The following is a 14,038-nucleotide window of genomic DNA, read 5'->3' on the forward strand; positions in this document are numbered from 1 at the left end:
GATGGTCAATTGCAAAGCATGTTACTTCTGTACCAGTAAAGACGACCTACGCAAGAAGATAGTAGTGAGACTGATTTCGCTCAGAGACAAAAGATGAACAGGTATTTTGCATGCTATAAATAATAAATTTAGGAGAAAAATAATCTTTTTGTACCCACACTGTGTTATTTGATCCTACTGAGTAGTCCTGGGCCTCTTAATGAAGGAATAGAATGCTAACATAGTGCAAACATTATAACAGAGACCTGATCTCCTTTGGCTTTATACTGTAAACTCTGCCTGTGTGTATGTGTTGATATTCTCAGGCCATGGTTTGATGGGCCAAAAATTACATAATAAGTTATAACTTATAAATCATGGCCATCCACGTTCATTTTGCACTATATATCTAATTGTTTCTTGCTGGTAAACATGAAAGATTTTAGTATTTACATTTAACCAATGACATTGTTAAGCTCTATGCAGTGCTCACAGTTTCTCTTGGTTCTTTCAAATTTCTGTGTAGATAAGCATAGTATATCAATAATCACAATTATCTTAGTTTCTTTTGGTATATTTTTTGCCCCAAATAACCATGAAAATTATATTGGATAGGGTGAAAGCTTTCTTAATCAATTTGTTTGTTTTTTGAAAGAGTTGGCTTTCTAACTTTCTTCTGTGTTCTGGGACATGGATTTAACCTGAGAGGTTTTTGATTAAAATCATGACCCCAGGATATCTTTCTCTGTTTTATTTTTGAGAAATTAATCTTTATCTTCTATTTTTAAAAGTCCTTCCTTTGTTATTGTTTGCAACTTGAGTTATTCATTTTCCCACAGCATTATGTTGTATATTTTACTGCATTTTCAAAAATTATTTTATATATACTTTTGTTATATTTTAATCTCCCCCATATAAGTATTTTCCAATGTTCCAGTTTTGATTGCTTCTATTTTCTCTCTCCATTGTGTGTACATGTGTATTGTGTGTGTGAGAGAGAAAGAGAGAAAGAAAGAGCTTAGCCTAAAGTTTTTCTATATAAGTGGTTAGTTGGTTTATTTTTACCCATTACTTTTTAAAAATTTTTTTTATTATGTTATGTTAGTCACCATACAGTACATCCTTAGCTTTTGATGTAGAGTTCCATGATTCATTGTTTGCATATAACACCCGTTGTTTTTAACATGTGGAAGACTTTTCAACTGATGCCATATAAACAATTTTAACATATAAAAAAGATAAAAGCAAATTTTTTTCTAGGAAATAGGAAAAGATTAGAAGTGACAATTTGTTAAAGCAATTTGCTCAACTGTAATTTGAGCAAACTATGGAAATATTATGTAAACCATGGAAATTTTCACCACAACTTGGATCATAATAAGCAAAATATATAGCACTATCATAATTATCGTTAGTATTATTACATTATTTTTGCTTTATAAAATAAATGAAACGAAACAATGTCTAGCCATCCCTTAAACCTCTAGTAGCCTTACCTCGCACTCAGAGCAAAGTCAGCGTCTCTATATTTGTTCACAACATCCTGTACAATTAGAACTCTTTTGAATCTCTGGTTGGTCTCCCACTGCTCTAACTCTGATCCTCTCAGTCTATCCATACCTGCTGGAGGTTTCCCAACCTCAGCAAGCATGAACACAGTTCTCCACTTGCCACTTTTACTGCCTGCTTCGTTGTTCGGCAGATAATACCATGGTACATGCACTCAACACTTTCAGGTCTGCACTCAGTGTCAGACCCAAAGTAAGGCTTTTCCTTATCTTAACTCAAAATTGCAAGCCGCAGACCTTTGCCAATCTTGGCAAGGCTGTGCCCTTTGCATAGCATCCTGCTTTCCAGATTTTCTTTACTTCACGGCAATTAGCATTGTCCTTCGTCCCTCACTAGAATGTAAAATCTGTATGTGCAGGGATTGCTGTCTATTTTGTTCACTGCTGCGTCTCTCGCACTTAATGTATTAACTGGCAGGAGAAAAGAGTCTTAGAATGAATGAATGAACGAATGAATGAATGAATTTCAAAATTTCCTTTTTGATTGGTCTTCTTGCTTGTATATAAATACCTTAACAAATTGTGGGCATATTGAAAAATCAGAGTATCTGGAGGATAGGTAAAATGGTTTCAAGCTATCTAGAATCCTAAAAGGTTTTTTGTTTGTTTGTTTGTTGGTGAAATTCGTGATAATTAAAACTCGCATGTGTACATGGAGTACAGGCAAGTAATTGCCTTTTGTGTTATTTTGCACAATTTAATCACACATATGATGAATAAGAAAAGTTTAGGAAAGTAGGTTTGGGATCAAGTATTATTCATTTATGCAGACAGAGATCTCTAGTAAGGTAACGAGATTACTGTCATCAGATGTATTCAAGCAAAGGAGGAATAACGTGTATCATGAATGTTGTTATCAGGAAGTTGGGGTACATGGTCACTAGAATTCCTTTCAACTCTTGCCCTAATGCATTTTCATTCATAGAGGTCTTACCACTTCCTAACGAAGACTTTTCCATTTACAGAGAGAATTTTTCTGTTCTTGTGCAGACATTTGCTTGCCTGTAGCATTATCTCTTTGGTCCTTAGCATATCAGCAATATGGTGCTATTAACTACACTTAAATTTTTTCCCAACTTCTCCTCCCTCTTCCAGGCAGTTTGTGAGTCCCTTCAGAAGTCGAAAGAGTGAGATAATTTAGTCCTTCACATTCAGCCACCCTCTGACTCAAATCCCTGCTATTTAGTTGCAGATTTTCTGTGCATCTTATATATTTTTTCTTCTGAATTGCCCAAACTCACCCTGATGCTTGATGTTTTTAAATCTCCATTCATGACTGGTATTGCTTAGGAAATTGTACGGCATTGGTTGGGAACCCTCTATATCAACACTTAATGGCTTCTCTGGGGATTTTCCAAACCAAAGAAAACTTTTTTTTTTTTTTTATCCTTCACAAGTAGATGTCCCATAGGTCTCTGGTGGGACAGGAGGTAGATTTAGCTTTGTTGAAACGATATACAGATTTCCCCTGTTACCTGAAAACAGAGTGTTCCTATGAAATGGCATAAAGCAAAGAGGCAATTACCATTAATTTATATAGAAAATTTTGTGAACATTTCCAGACCCCAAAATAACCTCTCTTGGGCTTTTCTGATACTTTAACGTACATCTTGTTAATGGATGCACAACATATATGGAGATAAAGCACAGATGTTCACAGACACAGTTCAAAGCCATGAGGGCTTGATGCTGAGATGCTGAGATGCTGGGTGTGGTTCCTGGGGAAGGAGCCTGGCTGCGTGCTCTGGCTGCTCAGCTGTGCCCCGACTCTGTAATGCCCCATTATACAACAAACACTGACCACTGGTTTCACTTTTAGCTTTTTTTTTTTTTTTTTGTACAAGGGAAAATCTTTTTCAATTTCTTTCATTTAGCAAAAACAGTACTAATGTAAGTCTTTTGTAAAAGTGAAGGGACATAAGAATTCAAAAAGTGGGGGACACTTGGTATTTAGACTATATTTGAGCCAGGGGAAAAATCCTCAATAGTTACCCTCAAATTTTAACAACTTTTCTCTGATGGAACATATGAGCTCTCTGGTATCCATTGCACTATAAGTCTAGAGCTATTTTTAACTTCCAGAGTGCCTCAATTCTAGCTTCAAAGCTTAAACATGCACCTATTATAGGACTCAACAATTCCACTCCTGGATATTTCCATAAGAAATATCTGAAATATATATGTCTATAAATCTGAAAATATATGTCTATACAAAGACTTGCCCATGAATTTCTAGAGTGGGTTTACTCATAATTGCCCCAAACAGGAAACAAATAAATGTCCAATAATGCATGTGAGTGAATAAATGACTTGTAATAAATCCATACAGTGATAAACAAGAAACGAATTAAAAAGAATAAACCACCAATACTCACAAAGCTGGAAGCATCACACTCCCTGATTTCAAATTATGTCACAAAACATAGTACTCAAAACAGTATGATATTGACATAAAAACAGAATAGACCAATGGGACAGAATCAAGAGCCCTAGGTCCTATCTTACACCACTTGCAAAACTTAACTCAAAGTTAATTAAAGATTTAAATGGAAGATGTGAAACCATAAAACTTCTAGAAGAAAACCTGGGGAACAATCTCCTTGGCTTCAATCTTGACAGTGATGTTTTGGATATGACAACAAAGGCACTAGAACAAAAGCAAAAATCAAGTGCGATTGCATCAAACTAAAAAATTCTGCACAGTGGAAGAAACAATCAACAAATTGAAAAGGCAGCCTGAAGACTGGAAGAAGATATTTGCAAACCATATATCTGGTAAAGGATTAATATCCAAAATAAATAAGCAATTTATATAACTCAGTAGCAAAACAAAACAAAACATAGCAAAACCCTGAAGATTTTATTAAAAATGTGCAGAGGATTTAAATAGATATTTTTTTAAGAGAAGACATACAAATGGCCAACAAGAACACAAAAAGGTGCTTAACATCACCAATCATCAAGGAAATGTAAGTCAAAACCACAAGGAGATCACCTTAAATCTGTTAGCATGGCCATATATATATATATATATATATATATATATATATATATATATATAGCACAAACAGTAGATAACAAATGTTGGAGAGGATGTGGAGAAAAGGGAACTATGGTGCACTGTGGTGAGAATGCTATTTGGTGCAGCCAGTGATGGGTATTAAGGAGGGCACGTATTGCATGGTGCACTGGGTGTTATACGCAAGTAATGAATCATGGAACTTTACATCAAAAACTAGGGATGCACTGTATGGTGACTAATATAATAAACAATTATTATAAAAAAATAAATAATCTATCAAAAAAAAGAAAACAGCATGAAGTTTCTTCAAAAAATTACAAATAGAAATACCATATGATCCAGAAATCTCACTTCCAGGTATATATATCTGAAGAGATAAAATCATTATCTCAAAGAAATGCGATTACATGTTCATTGCAGCATTATCACAACAGGCCAGGACATGGAAACAACTAAAGTATCTATAGATGGATGACTGGATAAAGAAAATGTGGTATATATATTCGACAGAATATTATTCACCCACATGAAAGAGAGAAATCTTTCCATTTAGGACAAGATGGATGGACCTTGAAGGCATTATGCTGAATAAAGTAAATCAGGCAGAGAAACACATACCGTATGATCTCACTAATGTGTGGAATCTCAAAACATCAAACTCACTGAAACAGTAGAATGGCGGATGCCAGGGGTAGATGGGTAGGGAAGATTGGGAGATGTTGACCAAAGGGTACAAACTTGCAGTTATAAAATGAATAAGTTTCAGAGAGTCTAATGTACAATATGGTGACTACATTTAACAATATTGTATACGTGAAAGTTACTATGAGAGTAGAGCTCTGATGTTCTCACCATACTAATAGAATGGTAACTATGTAAGGTGAAGAACGTTACAGTATTGTGGCAAATATTCTGTTTCATCTCATCACATTGTACACTTTACACTTACCCAATGTTATATGTCATTTATATCTCAATAGAGCTGGAAAAAAGGTCCCTATAAAAATCTATAGCAAATATCATACATGTTGGTGAGTTATTTGATGTTAATCCAGAATTATTTTCTCAGCAATGGATTACACTTTCCTGAACCTCCGAAATGTTTGCTTCAAGGTATGGGTGTGTGTCAGGGCGGGGGGCACACTGAAAGTCCAAGTAAATGTTATCAACCAGCAAGCACAGGCATATTATTATAAATTACTATATGTGACTATAAGCAGTTAGCCGAATAAGATTTATTTCAAGCAAGTGACCACTTTTTATTTTATAACTTTTATCATTGCACTGCTGTGCTTTTAAAAAAAAATTCAATTAGCCAGCATATAAGTACATCATTAGTTTCAGAGGTAGAGTTTTCACGTGATTGTTTAGTCTCTGTCCCTAGTAGGCTTCACTATGGCCAATCATCAGTAATGAAACAAAGATGTCCCTGTTCACTCCTCCTGTTACACATTGCACAAGAAGGGTGTTGTAGCTAGTGAAGAAGGCACACACACACACACACACACACACACACACACACGCCAAAAAGTACAGGAAAGGGAGAACAAAACGTTCTTCATTCACAAAGGGTTGCTATATATCTAGATAATCCAAAGTAATCTATATGAAAATGTTAAAATTAATGAGTAGATTTATCAAGAATGCTAACTACAATATCGCATATAAAGCTCAACTTTTTAGACCAAGATTATTTAATTTTTCCTGCAAAATATTTTTTTTCAGTACCAATTTTGTGCATGACACTGTTCTAAGTTTTGAAAAAGGTAGTAGACAGGTCTGTCTCCCCAAAGGATTTAATTCCAAAAGTCTAAATCATTTCAGATCTACATAGTCTCTGTTGTACTTATAAAAAATATGCCTTCAAAAGTCCTAGACTATGATTTGGGACAAAGTAATTCCTAAGACAATTCCCAGTGGCTGAGCCAGTGTCTTTAGGACCCAGATAGATCTGATTCCTAAGTCTGTTTTTTCTTATAAACACACACAGGAAATCAATTCTCCTTTGAGACTATAGAAGAAAGAGATAGGCGCAATTAAGTTTTCCCAGCTCCCAACTTTAGGATATATCACCCCCCCACACACACAATACACACATACACACACATGCACGTGAGCGCACACACACACACACACACACACACAGAATAGAAAAGTGTCCTCCTCCACCTGTCCTCGTGGTCTCAAAATAGGTATCAGATCTCGCCTGCAGGACCAAAAACATCACGTAGAGATGAATAAGACTTAATCTGTGGATATGTCTTCAGTTACTCGAGGAACTACAGTAGCTTTCAGGGTGAGCAGATTTCTGAATTGGGGGTGCATTCTTCTTATTACCGGAGTGGGTGCAAATGATGATAGCTGAACTGGGAGGAGGCATAAGAGAGTTGTCAGATAGGGTTATTCTCCCCACCTTTGAAAAGACACAGTGTACTCTGCAAGGAGCTGCTTTTACATACTGGCTTATGTGCTCCATTTTCGCTTTGGATAGAAATGTTAATGTTTCAGCTACTGAAATATAATCCTTGTGGGGAGTATTCTAAAGAGAGGTAATCAGTCCCACTGGTTGTGGAAACTAAAAGGAGCATTTCCAATATGCAGTGGAAGAAAACAGAAGAGTGAGGACAGCCTTATTCCATAGTTTTCTGTTTCTCATCCACATTTCCTTTCAGGAAATTGCTTCCATTTCATTTCATAGTTATGATAGTTGAATTATTTCTCAATTCAAAGGAAGGGCTTCTGGATTTTATATACTCAGCCTTTATCTTTTAATAAATAAAGATATAAAATTTTGTAAAAGACGTATGAGGAGAGCAGAGCCAAGTTTATACAGTCTTAGATTTCCAACAGAAACGCCTCTGGGGGCGCCTGGGTGGCACAGCGGTTAAGCGTCTGCCTTCGGCTCAGGGCGTGATCCTGGCGTTCTGGGATCGAGCCCCACATCAGGCTCCTCCGCTGTGAGCCTGCTTCTTCCTCTCCCACTCCCCCTGCTTGTGTTCCCTCTCTCGCTGGCTGTCTCTGTCTCTGTCAAATAAATAAATAAAATCTTAAAAAAAAAAAAAAAAAGAAACACCTCTGAAGTGGCAGGGAGGTCACCTCTCACACGTCCAGGAGGTACTATTAATTTCGGCTTTGATATTTTTTATTCAAAGAGACCATTTTCCTTTCAACAGCCCTCTATAAGACTATCCCCCTTATTTCAGTACTCGTACATTTTTTTCTAAGTTAGCATACTCCAGCCCAGCATATGTCGCACACTCAGACTTTCGTGTCCCATTGGCATCCATCAGATGCTTATAACTTTGTTCCTATCTCCTCATATATATTATCACACCAAATAAATATTCTCCTCCTTACTATTCATAGATGTTTTGCCAGTCATTTTCTATGTGCTTTAAAAATATATTGAATATCTTCTTTATCCTAGAAAAACTTGGTTTTGGGGCTTATGTAGGCTTGGAAATATTTAATTCTATGGCTCCCTGAAATTGTGATATTGGGAGAAAATGAAGTGCACTGTTCTAAAGGAAATGTTAGTTGTTTCAGTTTTAGATAATGAGTATCTCCATTCACATTGGCTTAGACTCTGGGGTCTGTTGAAAGAGACTCTAACCTTAGAAACAACATTAATGTCTCCCAAGTTACTGCATTCCCAGTGATTCTTCACCCGCTATTTACAACGGTAGTGATCCAAGAGCAGTAATAGGTGACCATTTGATATTAATAAGGAGATTATTATGTTTTTACCTTTAAGATCATTCTATGATTCATAGTTTTCTGAATTTAAGTTTCTTCCAAACCAAAAGGGGGAAATTTGTGCTAAAATTAACCCCTTTAAATCATTGTCAGGGTAGTCCTCTAGTAAGACTGATTACCTTAGAAAGGTGAGCCCACAAGAACCGTTGAAAATTGTTAACATTTTAGAATGGAATAGGTATCCCGACTAAGATGATGAGCCCTTAGCACATGGTAAATATTTCATCGATCCTTGATCACCCGGTTGGTCAGTTTGTGACCACGTTCAGCCTGAAGGATGGACTGCAAATTATGATAATAAAACCATGACAATCAAAAACCCTAGACACATCCAGATCCAGCACATGCACTAAACTCAGCTTATCTTGTCAGTATCTAACGCTTAAGGCATGGACCCAAACAGTGTATATGTCACATAATCAACATTAAAGACCTTATCTAGTGATTGATCTACCACGAGGAAGAAAAATCCTGCTGGTCAGTTACTCTCTTAACCTTTTTTTTCCTTCCTGCTTACAGAGCAATTCTGTAACTGCTGTACCATGAACTTCCAGCAGGTGCTATGTCATTCCTAAATGGCACCAGCCTAACTCCAGCTTCATTCATCTTAAATGGCATCCCTGGGCTGGAAGAAGCACATTTGTGGATCTCCTCCCCCCTGTGTACCATGTACAGCATTGCCATCACAGGGAACTTTGGCCTTATGTACCTCATTTACTCTGAAGAAGCCTTACACAGACCTATGTACATCTTCCTAGCGCTCCTTTCCTTCACAGATGTGCTCATGTGCACCAGCACTCTTCCCAACACCCTCTGCATATTGTGGTTCAACCTCAAGGAGATTGACTTTAAGGCCTGCCTGGCCCAGATGTTCTTCGTCCACACCTTCACAGGCATGGAGTCTGGGGTGCTCATGCTCATGGCCCTGGACCGCTATGTGGCCATCTGCTACCCCCTGCGCTATGCCACTATCCTCACTAACGCAGTCATTGCCAGGGCTGGACTCCTCACTTTTCTTAGAGGTGTGATTCTTGTCATCCCTTTCCCTCTCCTCACCAAGCGCCTGCCATACTGCAGGGGCAATGTCATACCTCACACTTACTGTGACCACATGTCTGTGGCCAAGATATCCTGTGGCAATGTTAGGATCAATGCCATCTATGGTTTAATGGTTGCCCTCCTGATTGGGGGCTTTGATATCTTGTGCATCACAATCTCCTACACCATGATCCTTCGAGCAGTTGTGAGTCTCTCATCAGCAGATGCCCAGCAGAAGGCCTTCAGCACATGCACTGCCCACATCTGTGCCATTGTCATCACATATGTCCCAGCCTTCTTCACCTTCTTTACTCACCGGTTTGGGGGACACACTATTCCTCCACACATACACATTATTATGGCTAATCTGTATCTGCTCATGCCTCCCACAATGAACCCTATTGTGTATGGGGTGAAAATCAAACAGATACGAGAAAGTGTCATTAGATTCTTGCTTAAGGGAAAAGACAGTTCTCATAACATTTAAGTAGTCTTCTGAGAGGTTAGACTTCTCTTAGCCAGGTTGAGATCACCAAGTCTGTAGGGAACTCTCCAAACGAAAGCAGGTATCTGGCCACAGGAAATATTCCCATGGGACTTTAATTCTTCTACCTCTTTTTAAAGGGTACCACTATGCCCATTAGTAAAGACTTTCTCTCCTGAAATTCCATGGTCTTCAAAGACTCTTTTTTTTTTTTTTTTTTGAGCGAGCACACAAGCAGGGGGAGCAACAGACAGAAAGAGAGAAGCAGGGAGCCCAATGCCAGGCTTGATCCCAGAACCCTGAGATCATGACCTGAGCTGAAGGCAGATGTTTTATTGACTGAGCCACCCAGGTGCCCCCTCTTCAAAGACTCTTACTCATTGGTGACAGTTGTTGGATCAGTAGGACTAGAGTTGAACTTTTTAAAAATTTTAAATTCCTGACAAACATGAGCCATGTTCATCAATGTCTGTGCTAATTTATTTACCTCAGCATTCTCCTGCCAAACCATTTGGAGTTCATTCTTCTTTTCCAGGCTCTTCTCTCCAGCTTTATTCCCCAAGTTTATCAACTCTATATCCAGCAGTGCACACCTATTTTCATCAGAAAACTTCCAAAAGATGTTAAGTTGCAGCATATTCATAATACCCAGAACGTATATCCTTCAATATTCAAACTGAATAAATAAATAATTGTGGTCTATTTCAAATATAATGTTGAGTGAAAGAGACCAAATAATATGTATTGTGTGATTTCATTTAGATACAGTTCACAAGCAGGCAGAACTAATTTTTGGTGTTAGAAATGAGGATGATGTTTAACTTTGAGAATGAAAGCGTGGGTAGTGATCGAACAGGATATGACGAGTGCTTCTGAGGTGCAGCCGATGATTTAGTTCTTGACCTGAAAGGTAATTACAAGGTGTGTCCACTTAGTGATATTTCATGAAGCTGTACACTTATGATGTGTGCTCTTTTTGGCATGCATATTATAGTTCAATAAAATATTTATTTAAAATATGTCTTGGGCACATTCTCTGATCTCTCTAAACTCTGAAACGTTTTCTTTCTTGTCTCCTGTGCTGTCTGTCCATGGCTTACAAAGTATATATACTCAATTTCTTTCCATAGTTAGCTAAATTTAGTATCAATAATATGTATATTTGTACAAATTATGATCAAACAACACAGACAAGATAATCATTAAAAAAAAATTAAAACCTCCGTCTTGAAAATCTCTTCTATCTAGTTCCTTTCCAGAGATTTCCTCTTAGAAATATTGTGTGTGTATGTATCTGGCTCTTTTTCTTCTTTTTGGTGATTTCTTCTTTTATTGCAAGCTATGTTTGAACTTTGACTACAAACTACCCTGTTATACAGAATGAGGGTTGTAACTCAATTACAGTATCCGTCACCTGTGTGATTTATAGATATTTATGTGTGTGTGTCTGCATATAGTGTGTACATGTATGTACATTGTATGTGTGTGTGTATATATATATATATATACACACAAAATGTGTGAGTCTGTAGTTTCCTTCTTTCCCTGCTACTTCCAACCTCAATGTTAATCAGATATATTTTTAATTTCCTGTTCTTTTTATAAAAATTTATTTATTTATTTATTTGAGAGAGAGTGAGAGAGCACAAGCAGGGGTAGCAGCAGAGAGGGAAAAGTAGGCTCCTTGATGAGCAGGGAGCCCAAAGTGGGGCTCGATCCCAGGACCCTGGAATCATGACCTGAGCCGAAGGCAGACACTTAACCTACTGAGCCACCCAGGTGCCTCCTTAATTTCCTGTTCTTAAGATCATTACCACTAGTTACAATTCTAGAAATATTCATAGATTTATCATTTGGTTGCAATACTGAAAACTAATAAACAGTATTTAAATTATTGTAATTATACAAATATTGATATGATCCTTGAGTATGAATGTCAGGATTACATTCCCTTCTGTATCTGTCCAATGTCACCATCCTTATTTTTTTTTTTGCAGGAGAATATTTCCAGCATCAATACTTTTCAGAGATATCTGATAATGTATTTCACCCATAAAACAATGAAAGGATTTCTATAGAAAAGGGGCAAGCAGACAATTAGAAAATTACTTTTATAACAGAAAAGAATGACTGATGGCAAAAATATGTAAGGGAAGAAAATAAAGTTGCAAAAATCTCACAGAAGGAGAAAAAAGGCAAGGCAATATATAATGTGAAAGAAAAATAAAGAAATATGGAAGTTCTGTTCAGCAAGGCAGAAGTCTCACTTTTAGGATTTACACTGAGAGTGAAAACTGCTCAGGCAAAGGGAGAATTTTTCCAAACAACTATAAAATAATATTTCCTATAACAAAATTAAAAATTTGTATTTTAAGAAATAAAAAATACCAAAATACCTAGAAAATTGTTTGTAATAGACTCAAACCTGGACATACTACTGTGAAATTAAAAAAGATAAAGATAATGTAAAAACCTTTAAAATAGTCAAGTGGAAAATGAACATTAAAATTTTTAAAAATCAATTCATATTTCCAGAATTGAAAAGGATCCCTACCAATAAATATTGATGCTGGAAGATCAGAGCCATTTTCTTCCTTATGAAAATAAGTAATTATTAGATTACAATTCTGTTCTCAATTTAATAATCAATCAAATATGTGAATGGTAAAGTTATTTTAGATATGCAAAAAATGAAGAAAGGAGATCTGTATAGCAACTTTTCTTACAAAGTTATTTGAGGATGTACTCCAGCAAAATGACAGAATAAACCAAAATATGCTAATACATGGAATTCAGGCATTAGTGGTTTCAGTCTAAGAAAAGAAAAAAAGAATTCCCACTACTCTGAATGAAGAAGATTGAAGATGAGAATAATTTCTTGTAGACCAACTTTCAATGATTATTCTTGGGTTCAGTCAATTTCTTCTGATTATATTGCTAGAACTTTCCACATACATACATATTTCTCTCTCTAGCTCCCTCCATAACAAGATTAAGTATCATTTATTTAGACACAACTAGGAATTAATTTATCCTGGATGCCTTACATGCATTATCTCCAATTTTGAATCAATACTGCGGATAGTCATTATTCACTGCATTTTATTTTTAAGGAGACTGAAACTTGGATAGGTTCATTAATTTGTTATAGGCTACAGAGATTTTAGGTAGACATCTGGGATTTGAATGTAGAAAATTCATGTTGTTTCTTTTTTTAGTTGTCTTTTATTGAAGTAAAAATAATTCACATGAAGTTATCCTCTTAAAACATTTTAAGTGTACAATACATTTTTTGACTGTACGTACAATGTTGTACAGCAGACCTCTAGAGCTTATTCAATATCTTGCTTAACTGAAAATTTATGATGGCTATTTAGTGATTTTCTCTTCTCCCTTGTCTTGGGAAATAACCATTCCACTCTTCATGTTTATGAATTTGACTATTATCAGGTGCCTCATCTATATGAAACCATGCAGGATTTGTTCTGTGACTGACATTTTTCTCTCAGCATGTTGTCTTCATGGTCATCCATGTTGTTGCATATCGCAAAATGTGCTTCATTAAGGTCGCATTGTATTCCATTATATGTACATACCACACTTTATCTATTCATCTGTCAATGGACATTTAAGTTGTTTTCACATTTTGGTTATGATGAATAATGATGCAGTGAACATGGGAATGCCAGTATCTCTTTGAGATCCTTATTTCAGTTCTTTTGGATAAACATCAGAAGCAGGATTGCTGAATCTGATGGTGGTTCTATCTAAACATTTTTGAGGAACATCCATAGTTTTCCATAGTTGCTGAAATATTCTGCATTCCTAGCAACAGTGCACAAATGTCCCAATATCTCTACATTCCCGCCAACACTTTTTGTCTCTTGTTTCTTCAATAATAGCCATCCTGATAGATATCAGGTGACATCGCATTGTGGTTTGGATTTGCATGTCTCTGATCATCTGATGGTTAGTGATGCTGAGCATCTTTTCGTATACCTGTTAGCCATTGTATGTGTTCTTTGAAGAAACATCTGTTAAAGCCCTCAGCCCATTTCCTAACTTTTTGCTCAAATTGAGTTGTAGGAGATCCTCAATATTTGGGGTATTCACCTATGGTTTGCAAGTATCTTCTCCCACCCTACAGGTTGCCTTTTCACTCTGTTGTGTCAACCTTTTGTTCATTAACAC

The 14,038-nt window shown here is 36.5% G+C and overlaps 1 protein-coding gene across 1 annotated transcript; it reads left to right on the top strand.

Moving 5' to 3' along the window:
* Positions 1 to 8,884: 8,884 nt before the first annotated feature.
* Positions 8,885 to 9,850, top strand: OR52N1 (olfactory receptor family 52 subfamily N member 1). Its single transcript, XM_045782948.2, has one exon. The coding sequence runs from the start codon at positions 8,888 to 8,890 to the stop codon at positions 9,848 to 9,850; it is 963 nt and encodes a 320-aa protein (XP_045638904.2). The 5' UTR covers positions 8,885 to 8,887.
* Positions 9,851 to 14,038: the final 4,188 nt, after the last annotated feature.

Source organism: Ursus americanus, chromosome 16, assembly GCF_024610735.1.
Source record: "Ursus americanus isolate L20-20 chromosome 16, mUrsAme1.1.p, whole genome shotgun sequence".
NCBI lineage: Eukaryota > Metazoa > Chordata > Mammalia > Carnivora > Ursidae > Ursus > Ursus americanus.